This window comes from Gossypium raimondii, chromosome 1 (assembly GCF_025698545.1).
Source record: "Gossypium raimondii isolate GPD5lz chromosome 1, ASM2569854v1, whole genome shotgun sequence".
Lineage (NCBI taxonomy): Eukaryota > Viridiplantae > Streptophyta > Magnoliopsida > Malvales > Malvaceae > Gossypium > Gossypium raimondii.
This window is the reverse complement of record NC_068565.1, coordinates 8,797,938-8,815,645: the sequence shown is the minus strand read 5'-3', so window position 1 is coordinate 8,815,645 and position 17,708 is coordinate 8,797,938. Positions and strand designations below refer to the sequence as shown.

General features: G+C 34.6%; 3 protein-coding genes across 3 annotated transcripts; 1 reads left to right on the top strand and 2 right to left on the bottom strand.

Moving 5' to 3' along the window:
* The first annotated feature begins 7,373 nt into the window (after positions 1 to 7,373).
* On the top strand, positions 7,374 to 8,780 carry LOC105786750 (aspartic proteinase nepenthesin-2-like). Its single transcript, XM_052627923.1, has 2 exons — positions 7,374 to 7,713; positions 7,837 to 8,780. Exons 1-2 carry the CDS (start codon positions 7,374 to 7,376, stop codon positions 8,778 to 8,780), a joined length of 1,284 nt encoding a protein of 427 aa, XP_052483883.1.
* Positions 8,781 to 9,198: 418 nt separating this feature from the next.
* On the bottom strand, positions 9,199 to 10,004 carry LOC105786749 (F-box/LRR-repeat protein At3g59250-like). Its single transcript, XM_012613235.1, has 3 exons — positions 9,810 to 10,004; positions 9,526 to 9,666; positions 9,199 to 9,453 (listed from the first exon to the last, which is right to left on the bottom strand). The coding sequence occupies exons 1-3, from the start codon at positions 10,002 to 10,004 to the stop codon at positions 9,199 to 9,201; spliced, it is 591 nt and encodes a 196-aa protein (XP_012468689.1).
* A 19-nt stretch (positions 10,005 to 10,023) lies between these two features.
* Positions 10,024 to 10,677, bottom strand: LOC105786748 (F-box/LRR-repeat protein At4g14103-like). Its single transcript, XM_012613234.1, has one exon. It carries the CDS (start codon positions 10,675 to 10,677, stop codon positions 10,024 to 10,026), a length of 654 nt encoding a protein of 217 aa, XP_012468688.1.
* Between the last annotated feature and the right edge of the window lie 7,031 nt (positions 10,678 to 17,708).

Genomic DNA, 17,708 nt, shown 5'->3' with positions numbered 1-17,708 from the left:
TTGACTACGCCTATAAAGTGGCTATAGGGACTGGTTGAGGGCCTTACGTTGTTCGTTGTGTCATTGTGTCATTGTAGGATCTCTGTGTAAGTTCTATTGAAATTGTTTTGTTACTTGAATTTCCTGTTTTAAGCGTACGTTTGACTCCCTCTTTAGGCAAGGATCTTGCGGGAATCGTTTCACCAACACGTTAGTTCTATTTTTTGTGATCACGTGTGAGGTAAGTGTTGAAATTCGAGTGAGCAGGATGTGTCGATGTTTTTTGACATAAGAGTTAGCTTGTGTGTTAAATCTTGTGATTTGTTGAGAATAGTTGTTGACTTGGTTATTGGATGGTCGCTCTAGGGTTTAGGGTTCCACTGCGTTGCTCCTACGTCAAAATCTACATCAGGTACGTACCAAAAATTTGACTCTCTGCTAAATCTGGACATTAGAAACCATGACTGTCGATGCCACATGACTGTGTGGTAGGCCGTGTGCGTCACACAGCCGTGTGTTAGATCATTTAGCAGGCCATGTGACTCACTGTTTGTCATTAATGACCACATGGGCCAGAGACACAAGCGTGTGTCTAGGCCGTGTAACTCACTATTTGTGATTTAGGACCACACGAGCAGATGACGCGGGCGTGTATCAGGCCGTGTGAGACACACAGACAAGCACGCGGGTGTGTGCCAAGCTGTATGGGGCTATGCAAGCCAGTCGTTTAGGTAGTGTGAAACAACACGGGCATGTGGGTCAGAAATGAGATTTATCCTTATGTTGTAAGCGTTATCTGATGCAAACGTAAGCCTTCTGTAGTGTACATATGATCTGCATTAGATCGTATAAGTTGCTATATAATGATCTAAGACCGAGTAATCGACCGTCTAAACGTATACTGATTGTGATGACTGTTGATGATATTGATTTGTACTACCTAACTATGAATTGTATCTGAATAACTGTGTGTATGTTCTTGATATCTAACATCCGTAATCTGCACTTGCATTGGGTGGGAATTATATGAAAGGGAAGTGATCTGTTCTGATTTAGTGACTAAGCCACAATTTATATATGAATCTAGCGTTTTATCATAAATTGATCTGGCAGCTAGTTTGCAATCACATTAAAAGTGTCAGACCGACACTATGTGGTGTATAGGGCTAGATGAGTATTAAATTCCCTTAACAGTGTGTTAGGTTGGTCGGAGATGGTGTGTAGCGGATGGGGGTATGAAAAACTACATTTGTTTCTTATCTGTTCTATATTTGAACTTGAATTGTTCTACTATTCATCTAATTTGTTAAGACCGTAATGAATATCCTACTTCTGATTTGAACATGAGTTTAGGAATTTATTATTATAATTATACTTCTAGTTGAATTTATATTGGTTACATACTGAGTTCTCGACTCATTTTGTTGTTGACTGAATTACAGATAACTCACAGTGTTGATCGGGTTGGCGTAATGGAAGCTCGGTCAATCTGTTTTATCACCTTTTATTTAGATTAACAGTAATTTCAGTATTCCTTTGTATTATGACTTTCTAAGATTGTTGAACTATCGAATGGGTTTTAGGATTGTTATAATCTGTCAGATGGTTTTTAACTGTGTTTATAAAAGTTGATTTTTCCCTAATAACATAAATGTAACTCTTCAGACTTGGTTTTGACGTCTAGGTCGGGTTTGGGGTGTTACATAATTAGTCACTCAACTGTTCACTAGTTTCTATTTTGGTCACTAAACAATGCAAAATTTCAATTTGATCACTTAATTATCTATTTTCATTTTTTAGTCATTGTGCTTTAAGTCTAAAATGGTTGGATTATGTGACCAGTATGAATCGCTCAATTATAAGAGTGTTTTTGTTTTGATCACTTAACTATAAAAGAATTTCGATTTAATCACTAAAGTTTTTGAAACTAAATATTTTAGTGACCACGTAGTTAAGTTGATGATGGAATTTGAGGTGGGTTTTACTTTTGTACAAATAACACAGTCTTAGAGTAGAAAAATGTTGATTGGTTTAAGTGGCTTCAACTTTCACATTTTGGATACATTTGTTACATCTCCTGCAATAGTGTTAGACAATTAGTCTTTCCTTAGTTTTGAGATGATTATTAATCTTTGTTAGTATTTAATATGCTGTAAAGGAAGAATAATGATTATGGAATTTTAGATTTAAAGATAAATATTTGAACATGTTAAAGTTTCTAAAGCAACTCAACACTATCAGACTCTATGTTACTTATGAGTGCCGGGCACTAATATATGTCCAACATGTATGTTAGGATCGACCCGATTAAGCAATAAAAAAATAGCGGAATAAATTGAAAAATTGAACACACAAATTTAATGTGGAAAAACCCCTCCAAAGAGGATAAAAAACCATGGGCAAAAATGATTTTACTATAATGGAAAAAGAACGAAGAGTACAAAAGATGGAGATAAAAACTAAACCCCAAAAACCCCTCCAAAGAGGATAAAAAACCAATGGCAAAAATAATTTTATTATAATGGCAAAAGAACGAAGAGTACAAAAGATGGAGATAAAAACTAAACCCTAAAAACCCGAAAATAAAGAACCCTCAAAACGTAAGCACAAAATTCTCTAAATGTGTTATGAGTTCTAATTTCTAATGGGTGTATTTTCTAAGGTTGTAAAAGAACCTATTTATAGGCTAAATTAGTAGGTCAAATAAACTATGCTAATAAATGCTAAATATATTATACTAATAAATACTAAATCTTCTAGAAAGAAAATATATTTTGTTTAACTTGACTTACAAGCAATCTCTTAGAATTTGAGTCACACAACTATAACAATCTCCACATTGACACGAATTCTTAAAACGCCATCTTTGCCAAAGCCCGCCACGGGCCTATCTTGAACTATACAGGGAATTAACTGAACTGAATTTGTGCTTAGAAGCTGGAAGACTTCTAGCCTTCGACTTGTGCGCTGCCAAATCAAAACTAACCTGGGTCTGATTTTCACGAACACAGTGCCTTAACTTTTCAAAACCTGCATCCAAAAGAGAGCCTCTCTTCAACGAAATAGTCATACCTTTTTCCCTCCTATGACCAAGTTGCCTCTGCTCCAAACGAGTTGACTTCGACTCCGTAACAGACGAGGGACGTCTAATTTCATCGGTTACTGTAAAACCTTTTAGAATATAAAAACTGTCGGTTGTTTTACCTTTTAACAAAATAAGAGCTCCACGAAATACTTTAATGTCGCTCGACTCGATGTTGAATCTGCATCTTTTCAAGTCTAAAATACTTAAGGAGATAAGATTCTTTCGTAAACCAGGTACATACTTGACATCTAAGAGTGTCCTAATCGTTCCATTGTGTATCCTAATTTTAACAGTACCAATACCAATTATCTTACTAGATGAATCATTTCCCATGCGCACAACTCAACCTTCAATCGAACTGTATGTGGAGAACCATTCTCTATTGGGACACGTGTGGAAAGAACATCCTGAATCTATGATCCACTCGGAAGTGAGCTTAGAGTTATCGCTCGTTGAAACTAATAATAAATCATCACCGCTTTCATCGGCCAAATTAGCATCAGCTGCATCTTCCTCGCTACTCTCAACAGCTCTTTTATTTCGCAGTTTATAACAATCTGCTTTGACGTGACCTAACTTTTTACAATAGTGACACCTTTTGTCTCATTTCTTTGATGCTACCAAAACGGAAGCTTGCCTATCTGCCTTGCTATCCAAACCAAACTCATTGTCGAGTTTGTCTTTACTCAACAAATGAGGTATCGGGACCTTATTTTTATAAACTAAGCCATAAATATTTTTATAAATATTTATGGAGTGTCATTAAGGTGGTATTAAAGTTTCGTTAAGAAATTTTAACGTTTCGGTAGTTAATTAAGAGAAAAGAACCAAATTTAAAAAAAAGTGCATTCCCGTGACTCCGCTCTCGTAAGTCAGACTCGTAAATATTTTTAATAAATATTTACGAAGCTAGTTGTGTAGTTAATTAGGTTTCGATTAAGTGAATTTGCTTGAATTAAAAGTAATTAGGTATAAGGACTAAATTTCATATAGGGTGAAAGTTGAATTATAGATTAAAGAAAAATTTAAGGGACTAAAAAGCAATTATGCCATTGGCATTAAATGAGGCGGATATTTATAAAATTTAAAGTTAAAATATATATTTTAATATTATAATATTATATCTTAATTATTAAGTATATATTATATTATATTATATTATATTATAATGATAAAATAAAAATAAAGAAAGAAAGAAAGATAGAAACGAAGCAGAAAGAAAAGAAAGAAAGAAAGAAAGAAAAGAAAAGGAAAGGAAGGAAGGAGAAATCCATGACCTTAGGGGCTTCAATTGTTCAAAGTTCAATTGGTTAGTCAATTTAGTCTATTTTTCTTATAATATTTATATTTTAGAATTTTGGTGTTAAATACTACTGGACCCATGTCAAAATTTTAGAAATTATTGAGTTTTTAAGTGTAGTCTATGTTGAATAATTTTAGTTTTAGGGACTAAATGATAGATTTTAAGCTAGAAATGAAAAAGGATTAAATTGTAGAACAAAGCTGTAAATTTTGAGTAATAGGGACTAAATTGTAAAAATTATGAAATTTAGGGATTTAAGTGAAATTAGGGAGTTAAATCTAGTTTAAAGTGGAAATTGAATGAAAATATAGAATTAAATGTAAAGAAATAAAGTTAATCTCGGTTTAGGGACTAAATTGAAAATTAGGCAAATATTGAGCAAAAATTGAAATATGCAATATGAAATTGAATTGTGTTGTATTGATGAATTTTAATTGTTTTAATTTCATAGCTAATGTCGCATCGGAATCCTCGATTAAAAGGAGAAAGATAAATTCAACATGGAATAGCTTAGAATTCTTGGTTTGTATTTCTATAATCCGAATCTAGTTATTAATTATTGTATTTTGATTTAATACTTATGGTAAGTGGTTGAGTTGAGTATTTGGTATTTTGATATAGAATTGAATTAAAGTTGATGGAAATTGATTGAATTGGTATATATATATTATGATTGTATTGATTGTTTGATTTGATTTGAATTTATGTGATTATATGAAAAATTGATATTGGTTATTTGTTATTTTTGAAATGTGAAATTTAAACCCTACTAACTGTATTGGGCTGAGTCAGATATAGATGGCATGCCATAGGATTGGAAGAGTTCAGGGATTTCTTCGACTTCGAGTCAATGAGACACTGGGTGTCAAATTATTACTTCGGATTAATTCGATGAGGCACTGGGTGCCAATTTACTTTGGTTTAGCCGATGAGACACTGGGTGTCAAATTTTTACTTCGAATTATCTGATGAGGCACTGGGTGTCAAACTGGTGTGTTTTGGTTGGATCCGTGTATCCGTCCGAGTCCGAGTCGTATTAATAGGGATAATTAAATGATATGACACTATGATCGATGTTGGATAATATTATATGTGAAATGAAAATGGGACTGTGAATTGAAATATGGATTAAGACACATGAATTGTGCATTCATGAATTGGACATGGAATGAACATTATTGTTGTTTAAGTGAGATGTGTATTATATTGTGAGAAGCTATTTTATGGAAAATAATGAGAATTGAGTATGGTATAAAATGATGTATTTATGATTTGAGTATTGAATGGTTAATGCTATTGTATAAATAAATGTGAATTTTAAATATTCAATTGTGCTTAATATTTAATTGTGCCTATTATATTATTTTGTCTTTAAATATTTAGATTATAGAAATACCATTGAGTTTTACTCGGGTACGGTTTTGTTTCCCGTGCGCAGGTTAGGTACTTAACTTTTGATTGCCGATTCAGCATCCAACAATGATCCCGAATTCAAATGTGGTGATGTTTATCCTTTGTGTCGGCATGTACCTAGAGTGTCTAAATAATAATTATTTTGTGGTTTGATTGTAAATGAGGTTATAAGTTTAATTTTGGTTGGTTTTATACATATAAATATGTGTTTGTTTTTGAAGCTATATTATGGCATGGTAAATTGAACTAAATCTAGATAGGTGCATGTGAATTTTAATTCTATGTTTAAGTGCTCATGAACTAGGCAAAATTGATTTGGATTTTATATGTTTATAATTTGGATTAAAATGATGCTTTGATGACTTGTTTTGATGATATGAAATGTTTGTCTGTTTGATCTGTAAACTCCGGTAATGCTCTGTAACCCAGTTTCGGCGAAGGATACGGGTTGGGGGTGTTACATTCCCATTTTGTTTGATTTAGATTCTTAGGCTTTTTCCCGATAACAACATTTTTCAAGCCAGTTTGAACTAGAATTGTCATCATTCGAACTTGCCACAGATTGAAATTTGTATCACCGTTGAACTTCTCAATTTCAAACCTTATTGCTGTCATCTCTGAATGGGTTGATCTATGAAAATTGAACTAGCTCTGATACCACTTGTTAGGACTGACCCGATTAAGCAACAAGTAAAAAAATAGCGGAATAAATTAAGAAATTAAACACACAAATTTAACATGGAAAAATCCCTACAAAGAGGATAAAAAAAACCACGGGTAAAGATAATTTTACTATAATGGCAAAAGAACAAAGAGTATAAAAGATGGAGATAAAAACTAAACCCCGAAACCCGAAAATAAAGAACCCTCAAAACGTAAACACAAAATTCTCTAAATGTGTTATGAGTTCTAATCTCTAATGGGTGTATTTTCTAAGGTTGTAAAAGAACCTATTTATAGGCTAAATTAGTAGGTCAGATAAACTATGCTAATAAATGCTAAATATATTATACTAATAAATACTAAATCTTCTAGAAAGAAAATATATTTTGTTTAACTTGACTTGCAAGCAATCTCTTAGAATTTGAGTCACACAACTCTAACAATATATATGTTCAATTACTTTATACTCATGTCTAAATATATAATGGTTGCAAAAACCATTAAATTGGGTTTCAATAACAAAGAGAGCAACTGCAAATTAAGATTCAGTACAAGATTTTATCAAAGCAAGAACACTGAATCGTCAATGTGACATGCACCAATGCATGTTAAAAAATAACTAAGAATCTTAAATTGTGAAATATTGTTGATAAGCCAGATAAAGTTTGAAGCCTGGATGAAACCATGTTTAAAGTCATTGTGCACTGTCAAATAGCTTGAAATAAAATATTCTTTTCTAGTATAGTTAATCCATTCCTTGTAATCAAGAAATGGATTTAAAAAAGAGTAAATGATATACTACAAATATAGCTAATTGTTGATTACTATGTGCCGGCCTAGCAAAATAATAAGAAAATATTCAATGTGATATAAATTTGCGTACAATATGGCTTGAAAATATCACTTGCAGTCTCATTGTGAAACTCAAAAATGGCTCGAATCCCCGTTTTCACCATTGCTATACTACTCTTCTTCATAGCTTCTTTTCAAGCCTCTTCTGCAACTTCCAAACCTACTGGTCTAAGCATGAAGCTCATCCGAAGGGACTTATTGTTCCCTGGAAACCTCACTACATTCCAAAGAATAAGAAGATTGGTGCAACTTTCAGTTAGAGCTCAAAATTTTGATTCTTTTCCGAGTCGAAATCAATCAGAGGATAATGTCCTAGTACGTTTACCTATAGGTCGTGTTCCTGAGAGTTATGCATATGTGGTCGAGTTTAAAATCGGAAGCCAGTTCCATCCGGTGAAGTTGCTGATGGATACAGGAAGTAGTCTGATTTGGACATAGTGTGAGCCTTGCATACAATGCTACCCGCAGAAGGTCCCCATTTACGATTCTCGAACTTCCACGAGCTACAGCAAGCTTCCATGCACTCATGAACTTTGTCAAGGCGAAAACAATCGGTTCAGGTGTTATAATAACGAATGTGTCTACAACATACAATATGGTGCTACATCTCGGCGTAATTCAGCTAGAACCAAAGGTGTTGCATCTTTCGAAGCATTCCAGTTTCCTGTTGATACCGTCCACACTACAGTGATTAATGATATGATATTCGGATGCTCCAATGACAACCCAAATATTGATTTTGCAAATGGTCAGATTTCGGGAATTCTAGGATTAAGCAGGGGACCAGATGGACTAGCAAGCCAATTAGCCAAGAGAGGCATCATTGAGAATCGATTCTCATATTGCTTAGTCCCTTTCCATGATGTATTGAGGCAACTCACTATCCTAAGGTTCGGAGATCATATCCCCCTACCTGTAGGAAATCTTCAATATACCGACTTCATACTGTACCCCGGTCGCAACCATTACTACGTTGAATTGTTAGATATCAGTGTCGGATTCCAGAAAAAGGGGTTCGAGTCAATACCTGGAATGTTCGAGCTTAGGCAGGATGGCTTAGGTGGTTCACTCATAGACTCAGGGACTGTGGTTAGCACCATTGATGAAAACACCATAGGACGCAATGCATACAAGGAAGTGATGGCAGAGTTTCAAGCTTATTATGACAAGAAAAACTTCGGAAGAAAGGTCGGCCAAGTGGAAGAAAAGTTTGAGCTATGTTACTATAACAAGGCTGGTTTTAGAGACTTCGTGACAATGACCCTACATTTCGAAGGGGGGGACTATTTCATAGATGGAAAATATATGCACTACTTCGCCGACGAGGAAGAGGAAGGGGAAGGGTATTTTTGTGTGGCATTGTTTAAATCATCAAAAACTATATTAGGAGCATGGCAGCAACAAAACATGCGTATCATTTATGATATGAACGGTGGTGGATTCCAATGGATTACCGAGACCTGTGCTAATGATCATTTCCCATGATTGAATTCTAGTTTATATCATCAGTTAATGTAGGGTTGTAACATAACTAGATTCGATCTCAATTAAATTTCTGTAGACAAGATCGAGATGGAGAACAATCCATTGCTTCCCTCTCTCAATGCAATAATCACTCGAGTGAAATTAAGGTTCAAATCCCATCATTTACAAATATTTGCGACTACTTTTCACTAAAAATAAGACTAATTAAGTAATAACAAATCCATGCATGTTACTGTATTTCCCCCCTAAAGAAGCAAAAAAGTTTGGGAATTTATAATATTTTCTGTGTTTTCATTAATAAGGAAATTAAAAAAAGAAAATCAGAGACATGATTCCCTTGGTGAAGCAAAAGACATTATCAAAATCAGAAGCAAAAGACTAATTCATAAAAGCAAGAGAGCAACAGTAGAATATTATATCAAACAATCAAGATGCAGCAATGCTTTGATTCCCTTGGTGAACCCAACAACACTTCTAACATCTTCAATTTTTTTGCTTTAGAAATGTTTGATAGTGTACGTATAGTCAACTTCTGTAGAGCTCCAACATTCTTTAGGATATACTTTGCCTTCTCAATAACATCTTTATCGTTTCTAAAGCCTAAAATTTCCATTACCTTTAGTTTAGACAACAAACAATAAACCACTTTTTCGGGCAGCTTGCTGAGAACTTCCTAAATCCACAACATAGGAAGGAGTCGGTAAGAGTCTGCAACTTAAACCAAAGCTTAAAGTTAGAATAATACCTGATGACAGGCAAGTTTTTCGAGTTCAGGCGAACTTGACAGTAAAATTTCAAGTCCTTTATCCATTGAACTTGACCATTTAACATTTATCAGAAGATCAGCATATTCACAACTTGACTGTTCACGATAATAATCACATATCTTCAGTTCGACCAAGGTAGCAAAAACAGGGAGCGGTTCACAGCTTAAAAGAAGTTATCATAATGACAAAGATTGGACTGTTAGTAGAATTTAATAGGAGACTTTAGCAGAAATAAGACCAAGGATTTGTCAAGAAAACAAACCTTAAGAGAATTATATGTCAGAACTAGTGAATGGACATTACTGATCCCTCTAAATAATGCTGTTGCATAATTTCGAAAATTGGAGAATGCCGATTGAATAAAAGCGCTGTTCATAGATTTCAGATTCTCCAGTGGATGCCCTGCTATTACAAGGTTACCGTATTTGAAGTAAGCTAGATTTGGGGTATCAAGCATTAACCGACAATCATGACTATTAAACGTGGAAAGTATAGTCAATCTCGAGCAGATGATGTGAAATAGTGAAGTTAAATAAGTTCTCAATGTTGCAGTGCGCTATGACCAGATCTTCAAGATTATTGCAGCTGGATAAAAGGCATTTAGTTGTATCATCACTCAAAAACTCAACTGACTTGAGATGAAGAGTCTTTAGATTCGGAAATGGAACACCTCTTGGAACATCCAAAACAGAACAAGTAAAATCTAGTTTCAAAGTCGTCAAGCTCCTGCAGGTAAACATAATACCTGGCGAAGTAAACTGGTCAGGGGAGATGCTTATATCAAGATGTTTAACCCCACGACGAACTGCAGTAGATATCCAACTGTAAACACGAGGACCATGGACCATTTCCCCGCATTTCAGATGAAATCTATCTAAACTTGTCTCATGTAAACTCAGTGGTTTGTCGAAGAAGGATATAAAGCTCTTAATGTGAAGGATGCAACTTTCAAGATTCTTGTGACACAAATCGTCCACCAAATCAAAGTGGAGATTAGGAACTAAAGTAAAAATATATCTCCACCTGGAAGATAAAATGGAGGTTCCAACTGCTTCTTTTGTAGAAAGGAATGACAGAATGTAAGTTAAAATTGAATCAGGCAAGTCACTAATCCTGTCTACATCCTCCATTTTCACTTATTAGAAAGCCTGAATAAGATGAAACCGTAGAAGGAATAATCTCATAAAATGAAAAGTTGCCGATTCTTCAAGGATTTTTTTTCACCTTTAAATGATGTCCTGAAGAAGTTGAAGTGGATGACTTAAGTTGATTGGATTTTCAGCTGTTACATAAATGGCTGCTCTGGAACCCAGGCGTCTAAAGTCTCAGAGATTAAGGATATAAATGGAGAGTCCAAGACTGTCTAACTCTATGTTAAATAAATGCGAGATTACGTTTCTAACATTTAAGAACCGCAGCTATGATTCTTTCATTCGAAGACTTCCAAGTTTATTTTCCCATAGTGGGGTCAGTCTGTTGGTGTTTTTCACCAAGTGCAGAACACAAAGAAATAACTGATGGAATAAATTGCTTGAACATTCATTCAACTTTTTCATTCCAAAAATCACAATATATATGAAAATGATTACAAGTTATCAACTAATCCTACCTAATTTTCTAGGAAAAGTAAGCATAAAAGTACACAACCTGATTAGGTAAATCTGTACCAATCAGGGTCATTTCAATACTACCTCTGCTTATCCTATCAAGCAATCTTAAGTAAGCAGACTTAAACAAAATATCAACACATGCGAACCCTTCTTGAAACACATCTTGAGGTTCGCCAAATTCCCTAAAAGCTCCCACTTAGCTTGGCTTGCATCTTGGATTGAGCTCGCATTTTGTTATCAAGCTTGCAGCTTCTATTGAGCTTGTAAATGTAGAGCTCGCAGGCTTGTTTGATCTCGCATCTTCTAATGAACTCCTAGCTTCGCATGCTGTGTTCGCCACTGCATGAATGGCCACTTCGCAACACTCCTCATTGGCCATAATGCTGCGAACTCCAATATCATCTCTCAGCCTCTCGAACCTCATTCTTCTAAGAGGTTTTGCAAGAATATCAGCGAGTTGAACATCTGAATTGTAGTGAACTAACTTCACCTTATTTGATTGCTCGACTTCTCTAACAAAGTGATTCTTTATCTTGAATTTCTTTGTCTTTCGACGGAAGACGGGGTTCTTTGCAATTGCAACAGTAGATTGATTGTCACAACGTATCTAGCTTAAGATATAATTAATTTATTGACCATGACTCAAGTGAACAGCTTGTTTTGAGTAAACAAGTAAATAGTGGTGTTATGTATATACCAAGGATGTGGAATGGAGAGGAGGAGGAGGAGGAAAAATATATGTGAATATTCAGCTAATATGAGACTATTTTAAAAATAGCTAATTTACATGTTTTAAGTTCAGGGACTAAATTGAACAAATGTGAAACTTTAAGGGTAAATTTGTAAAAATGTCAAAAAGTGACCAAATTGCATGAAATGAATTGTTTTATTATTTAAATTAATAAATTGAATGAAATATTAATTTAGATCGAGATTGGGTGAAAATTTGAGAAAAATAGAAAATTACCAAAATGTCCCTAAATTTTGATATTTCTCAATTTAGCTGGTAAGTTCATATGAACTATATTACGTATAATTTTAATAAGTTCGTATGAACTATATTCTGTATAATTTTAATTAAAGTGAATATTATTTGGTGATGAATATTTTATAAATATGTGTTTTATTATTGGAATTGAATTATTATTGGTAATATGTATAATTATTAGATGCATTGAAATGATTATCAAAAGCTCGACTGGGTTGGGGGCTTGTTGGAGATATATCACACTATCCATTGATTCTATCAGTAATTTTGGATGATTTGATTCTGGTTATAATGGCATGAATAAGTTAAATTGGCCAACGTTAGCTCATTAATGTTTTGATTTTGATTGGTTATAAATATGAATGCTTGATGAAATAATGAAATGTTTGTAAATTAATTTGTAAACTCCGATAATGCCCTATAACCCTATTCTAGAAATGTATATGGGTTAGGGGTGTTACATTAATCTTTTGCGACCAGCTTAGCCTTGAGTCTACCTACTAAACCATTAACATTTAACTTGGTTTTGTAAACCCATTTTACTCCAATAACCTTCTTGTGAACTGGTATGTCAACCAACTCCCAAGTTTCATTTTTCTTAATCATGGCTAGCTCAGCTTCCATAGCCTCTTTCCAGCCATTTTCTTTTGCTGCCTCTTCATAAATCGTAGGCTCTAGTGTAGCAACATCACATCTCTCATAACTATTACCATCTTAGTATTAAACTTTATCAGTTTGCACATTCAACTCAATCTGAATCTGTTCAACCATTTCTGCTTCTATACCTTCCCAATTCCATAAGGCTTCCTCATTGAACTTGACATCTCTGCTCTCAAACACTTTACTGTCAAAGGATTATAAATCCTATACATTTTCTTATTTCCATTGTACCCAACCAAGATACCCAGTTGTGCTATTCTTTCCAACTTCTTCCTCTTAACAGCAGGAATGAGTGCATAACACAAACAACTAAAGATCTTCAAGTGTGGCACTGATGGCTTAAATCCAAACCATCCTTCAAACAGTGTCTTATCTTTCATGACTTTTGTTGGTAATAATTTGAGCAGATAAACAGAGGTGCTCGTAGCTTCAGCCTACAACTTGTTTGGTAGCTTCTTTTCAAACAACAAACATCTCATCATATCCACCACAATTCTATTCTTTCTTTCACATACACCATTTTGCTAAGGAGTGTATGTGTTTGTCAACTAATGCTCGATCCCAGCATCTTCACAAAAGTTTTGAAACTTTTTAGAATTTTACTCAGTTTTATTACAAAGACTTGAGTATTCTCAGCTTGCAATAAGCTTGATTCTCAAGAATAGCTTCAAACTTCCAAAAAACCTCAGCAACTTTAGACTTGGCCTTCAAAAAAATACACCCAACAATATCTAATGTAATCATCAATAAACAAAATGAAGTACCTGCTGTTGCTAAGTGAAGTAGTTTACAATGATCCACATACATCAGTGTGAACTAGATGAAGCTTCTCGGTAGCTTGCCATGCCTTGTTCGTAGGAAATGGAAGTCTTGCTTGCATCCCAAACTGACACACTTTACACACCACAGTTCGTTCATCAACTTTAGACATGTTCTCAACTAAACCATGCTTATACAACACACCAAGTGATTTGTAATTGATATTCCCCAATCTCTTGTGCCACAAGTCAGTACCATCAGTTGAACTATAGTAAGCTTTAAAGGTAACTAAGTTCCAATTTAGAACAAAAATATTATCACTGTTTTGACTGAAATAAGCTCGTGACTGGTTGAATCAGATATAAAATATTTATTCTTTTAAAAACAACAAAATGATTCTTTTCAACAAGCTGACCAACACTGAGCGAGTTCTGATCAATATCTGGTACAAACAAAACATCGGTAATGACTTTTGTACCTATAGGTGAACCAAAGGACCTGTCAATTTTCTTGAACATACTTTCATCTAAAACCATATGGTTTGTGCAACTACTATCAATCAACTAGTCTTTCTTCATTTGGTTGTTGACTGAGAAGCATGAGGCAGTGAATGCGAGCTTCTCTTAAGCTTGATTTTCATCAGCACCTTGAGCTTGATTGGTGTGCTGATGTTGCTGCTTCTCTTTATTTTTACAAACTTTTTCAACTTGACCAAATTGTTTGCAGTTTCTACACTGCACACCAGATCTAAACCAGTAAAATTTTTCTGAGTAACCTGTCTTTTTGCAATGGCTGCATGGTGGATACTTTTTCTTCTCACCATCTCTTTTTAGTCTTTCTTTTCTTTCATTCCATTTTCTCTTGCCTTTGTTCTTTGAAGAACATGAACTCTCCTTGTTTCTTTCTTAGAAAGCACCTTTAGTGTGCCCCTCTTTTCTGATTGCTCTTATTTGTTCCTATGCATATAGAGCATTTATAAGCTTTGATAGAGAGATTATTGTTAAGTCTCTCGAGTCCTCCAAGGATGAAATCTTGGACTCATACTTCTCAAGGAAGGTTGTGATGACTTTTTCAACAGTCATTCTATTACTAAACTAATCGCCAAGTAGCTTTATGTTGTTGACAATGGACATAATCATGTCTGCATATTTCTTGATTGTTTTAGTTTCCTTCATCTTCATGTTCTCAAAGTCTCTCATTAGGTTCAAGATTTATTGCTGCCTTATCTTTTCGATCACTTGGAACTTTTCTTTCAGCTTGTCCCAAGCTTGTTTCGGTGTCTCACAAGCCATAATCCTTGTCAATATAACATTTGGAACACCATTTTGAAGGCATGACAAAGCCTTATATTTCTTAATAGACTAATAACTATATTGTTTGATTTGAGCTATCATTGAATTAGCTCGCAAAGGTGATGACTCTTCATCTGTCTCAACCACTTCCCATCGATCATATGCTTGAAGATATGTCTTCATCTTTACTACTCAAATGTGGTAGTTTTCGCCAGTAAAAATAGGAGGTGGAGGTGGTGTGAAGCTTCCAGATGACACGGTGACACTTACAAAACGCCCTCAAAGACTTTAGCTCTTGATACCAATTGTTGTTTGTTTTTAACCAAGTGCAGAACACAAAGAAATAACACAGCAGATGGAATAAATTGCTTGTGCATTCATTCAAAATTTTCATTGCAAAAATTACAATATATATGAAAATGATTACAAGTTGTCAACTAATCCTACCTAATTTTCTAGGAAAAGTAAGCATAAAACTTCTACACAACTTGATTAGGTAAATCTATACCAATCAGGGTAATTTCAATATTAACTCTGCTTATCCTATCAAGCAATCTTAAGTGAGCAGACTTAAACAAAATATCAACACATGCGAACCCTTCTTGCAACACATCTTGAGGATCGCCAAATTCCATAAAAGCTCCCACTTAGCTTGGCTTGCATCTTGGATTAAGCTCGCATCTTTAAATGAGCTCGCATTTTGTTGTCGAGCTCACAACTTCTATTGAGCTTGGAAATGTAAAGCTTGCAGCTTCACATGTTGTGTTCATCACTGCATGAATGGCCACTTCGCAACACAGTCTGTCAGTTTATCTGAAATCCAATTGGTATTTTTTTTTGTGTGGTTCTTTTTGGGAAGGAGGTTGGAATATTGCTATTTTGTGAAGGCTATGAATCAACATATGAGCAACTTTAAGACTTATTTTATCAAATGCAAAGTGGGTTCAAGTAAGAATCTTAAATTGTGAAAGCTTGTTAAATAAATGCTTGAAGCCTAGCTAACAATAAAAATAACTTAAAAATAAAAGACTCTTTTATGCTATAGCTAATTATTCCTTCCAAGCAAGAAATGGACTGAAAAGAGAGACTAAATTGTTGCGAAGTGGCCATTCATGCAATGACGAACATAGATCGCACACTTGTGAGCTCATCCAAAGTTATGAGCTCATTCAGAAGATGCAAGTTCATCAAGTGTGCAAACTCATCAAATGTGTGAGGTCACCAAATATGCGAATTCATCAAATATTAAGAGTGTGAGCACACCAAAGCTGCAAAGTCACCAAAGATGCGAGCTCTGTTAGGCGAGCTTATACATGCGAGCCCTTTCTTTGCAAGTTGCCAACTTGCCATGAGACGATAATATTTTTGACAATTTGTTTTGGTTGCTGATTAGACTAAAATCAACAAATAGAGAGGCAAGTTGTACTGTACAAGTTCCAAGGCTTACCAAGTTATAATTGTAGCAACCTAAAATTTTCGCGAGCGCTAGTCAACGTCGTTACGAAAGGAAATCTTATCTTAACGATTATTGAAAATTTGGAAAAAGTCCCAATTTTTTATAAAAATAGGAGTCGCCACCGATCCTTTTTCTAGCTGTGATCGGACACCTATTAAATTCTCTTTTTAAAAGAAAATTTATTTTTTAAAAATTCCTTTACAAAGAGTTGATCTTAGGTCTGCGTCAAAGTCCAAAAAAAATTAGAGTTTGGGAGTCGGTTACGCATGAGGAAGGTATTAGCACCCTCGTGACGCCCAAAATTGGTATCTCATTAAGCACGCGTTGTCTTAATTTTCAAAAATACGAGTTCAATTTAATATTTCATCATGATCCGATTGAAAAATGAGAATTTTGATAAATTACATATTATTGTATTATATATATTTTAAAATGAAATTTCGATGATTTACGAGTAAAAATAAAGATTTTATTTTTTTAATGAGAGAATTTTTAAAGTTTTCAATTTTTAGAAGGGCGTTCCGTAGTTAACAAAAATCAATGATATCCACCCAACATAGCAGTGAAATTAATGACTTAATGTTAAATCGGTTCGTTGTCTTAGATATTGAAATTATTTAAATTTAAAATCGTAAATGAAGTAAACATAATAATATTTCAAAAAGGCCATTTAAAAATGCTAATTTAATTAAAATGAGATGTCTTTTAAATACATAGACTAAATTTAAAATGGATTAAAAGTTTACCAAAAGCCCAAGGTTATGGACTTGAACCGATACAAATCGGGCCTCCTTTCTCTCTCTTTTTTTCACTTTGAAATTCACTCTTGGGCCAAATTTGATTGGATTGGTTGTGGTGGAGTGAGTCTCTTCTTTGGACGGATTTGATTGGATTGAAATTTCTTCTTTGGAGTGAGTCTGTTGGGTTGGTCTGCTTCTTTGTTGAATTTGTTGGATTGGGTTCTTGGTGGAGTGGATCTGCTTCTTTGCAGCAGGTTGAACTTCGGTTGATGATCTGGTCGGTCGGGTTCGATTAGTGCAGGTCGGGTCGGACCCGATTGTTCTTTTTTATTATTCTTTTTTTCTTTCTTTTTCTTCTTTTTCTTTCTTTTTTCTTTCTTTTTCTCTTTTTCTCTCTAACCCTAGCCTCTTTTAAACTTACTTGCCGCCATTTAGAGTTGTCGGAGCTCCGATCGGGCACAATTAAAACACTCCTCTCCACCATCTCTCTTCAAATGGTCTGTTAGGTTTCCAAGAATTTGACCCAAATTTGATGAAACAAAGGTCAAAGCTTTGATCTCTTTCTTTTTCCAATCTCCCTTTTACACCATTAGATCACCACCGGTCTCCGTATGTGGTACATCATGCCGTGGTTTGTCTTACCCTTATTCGGATTG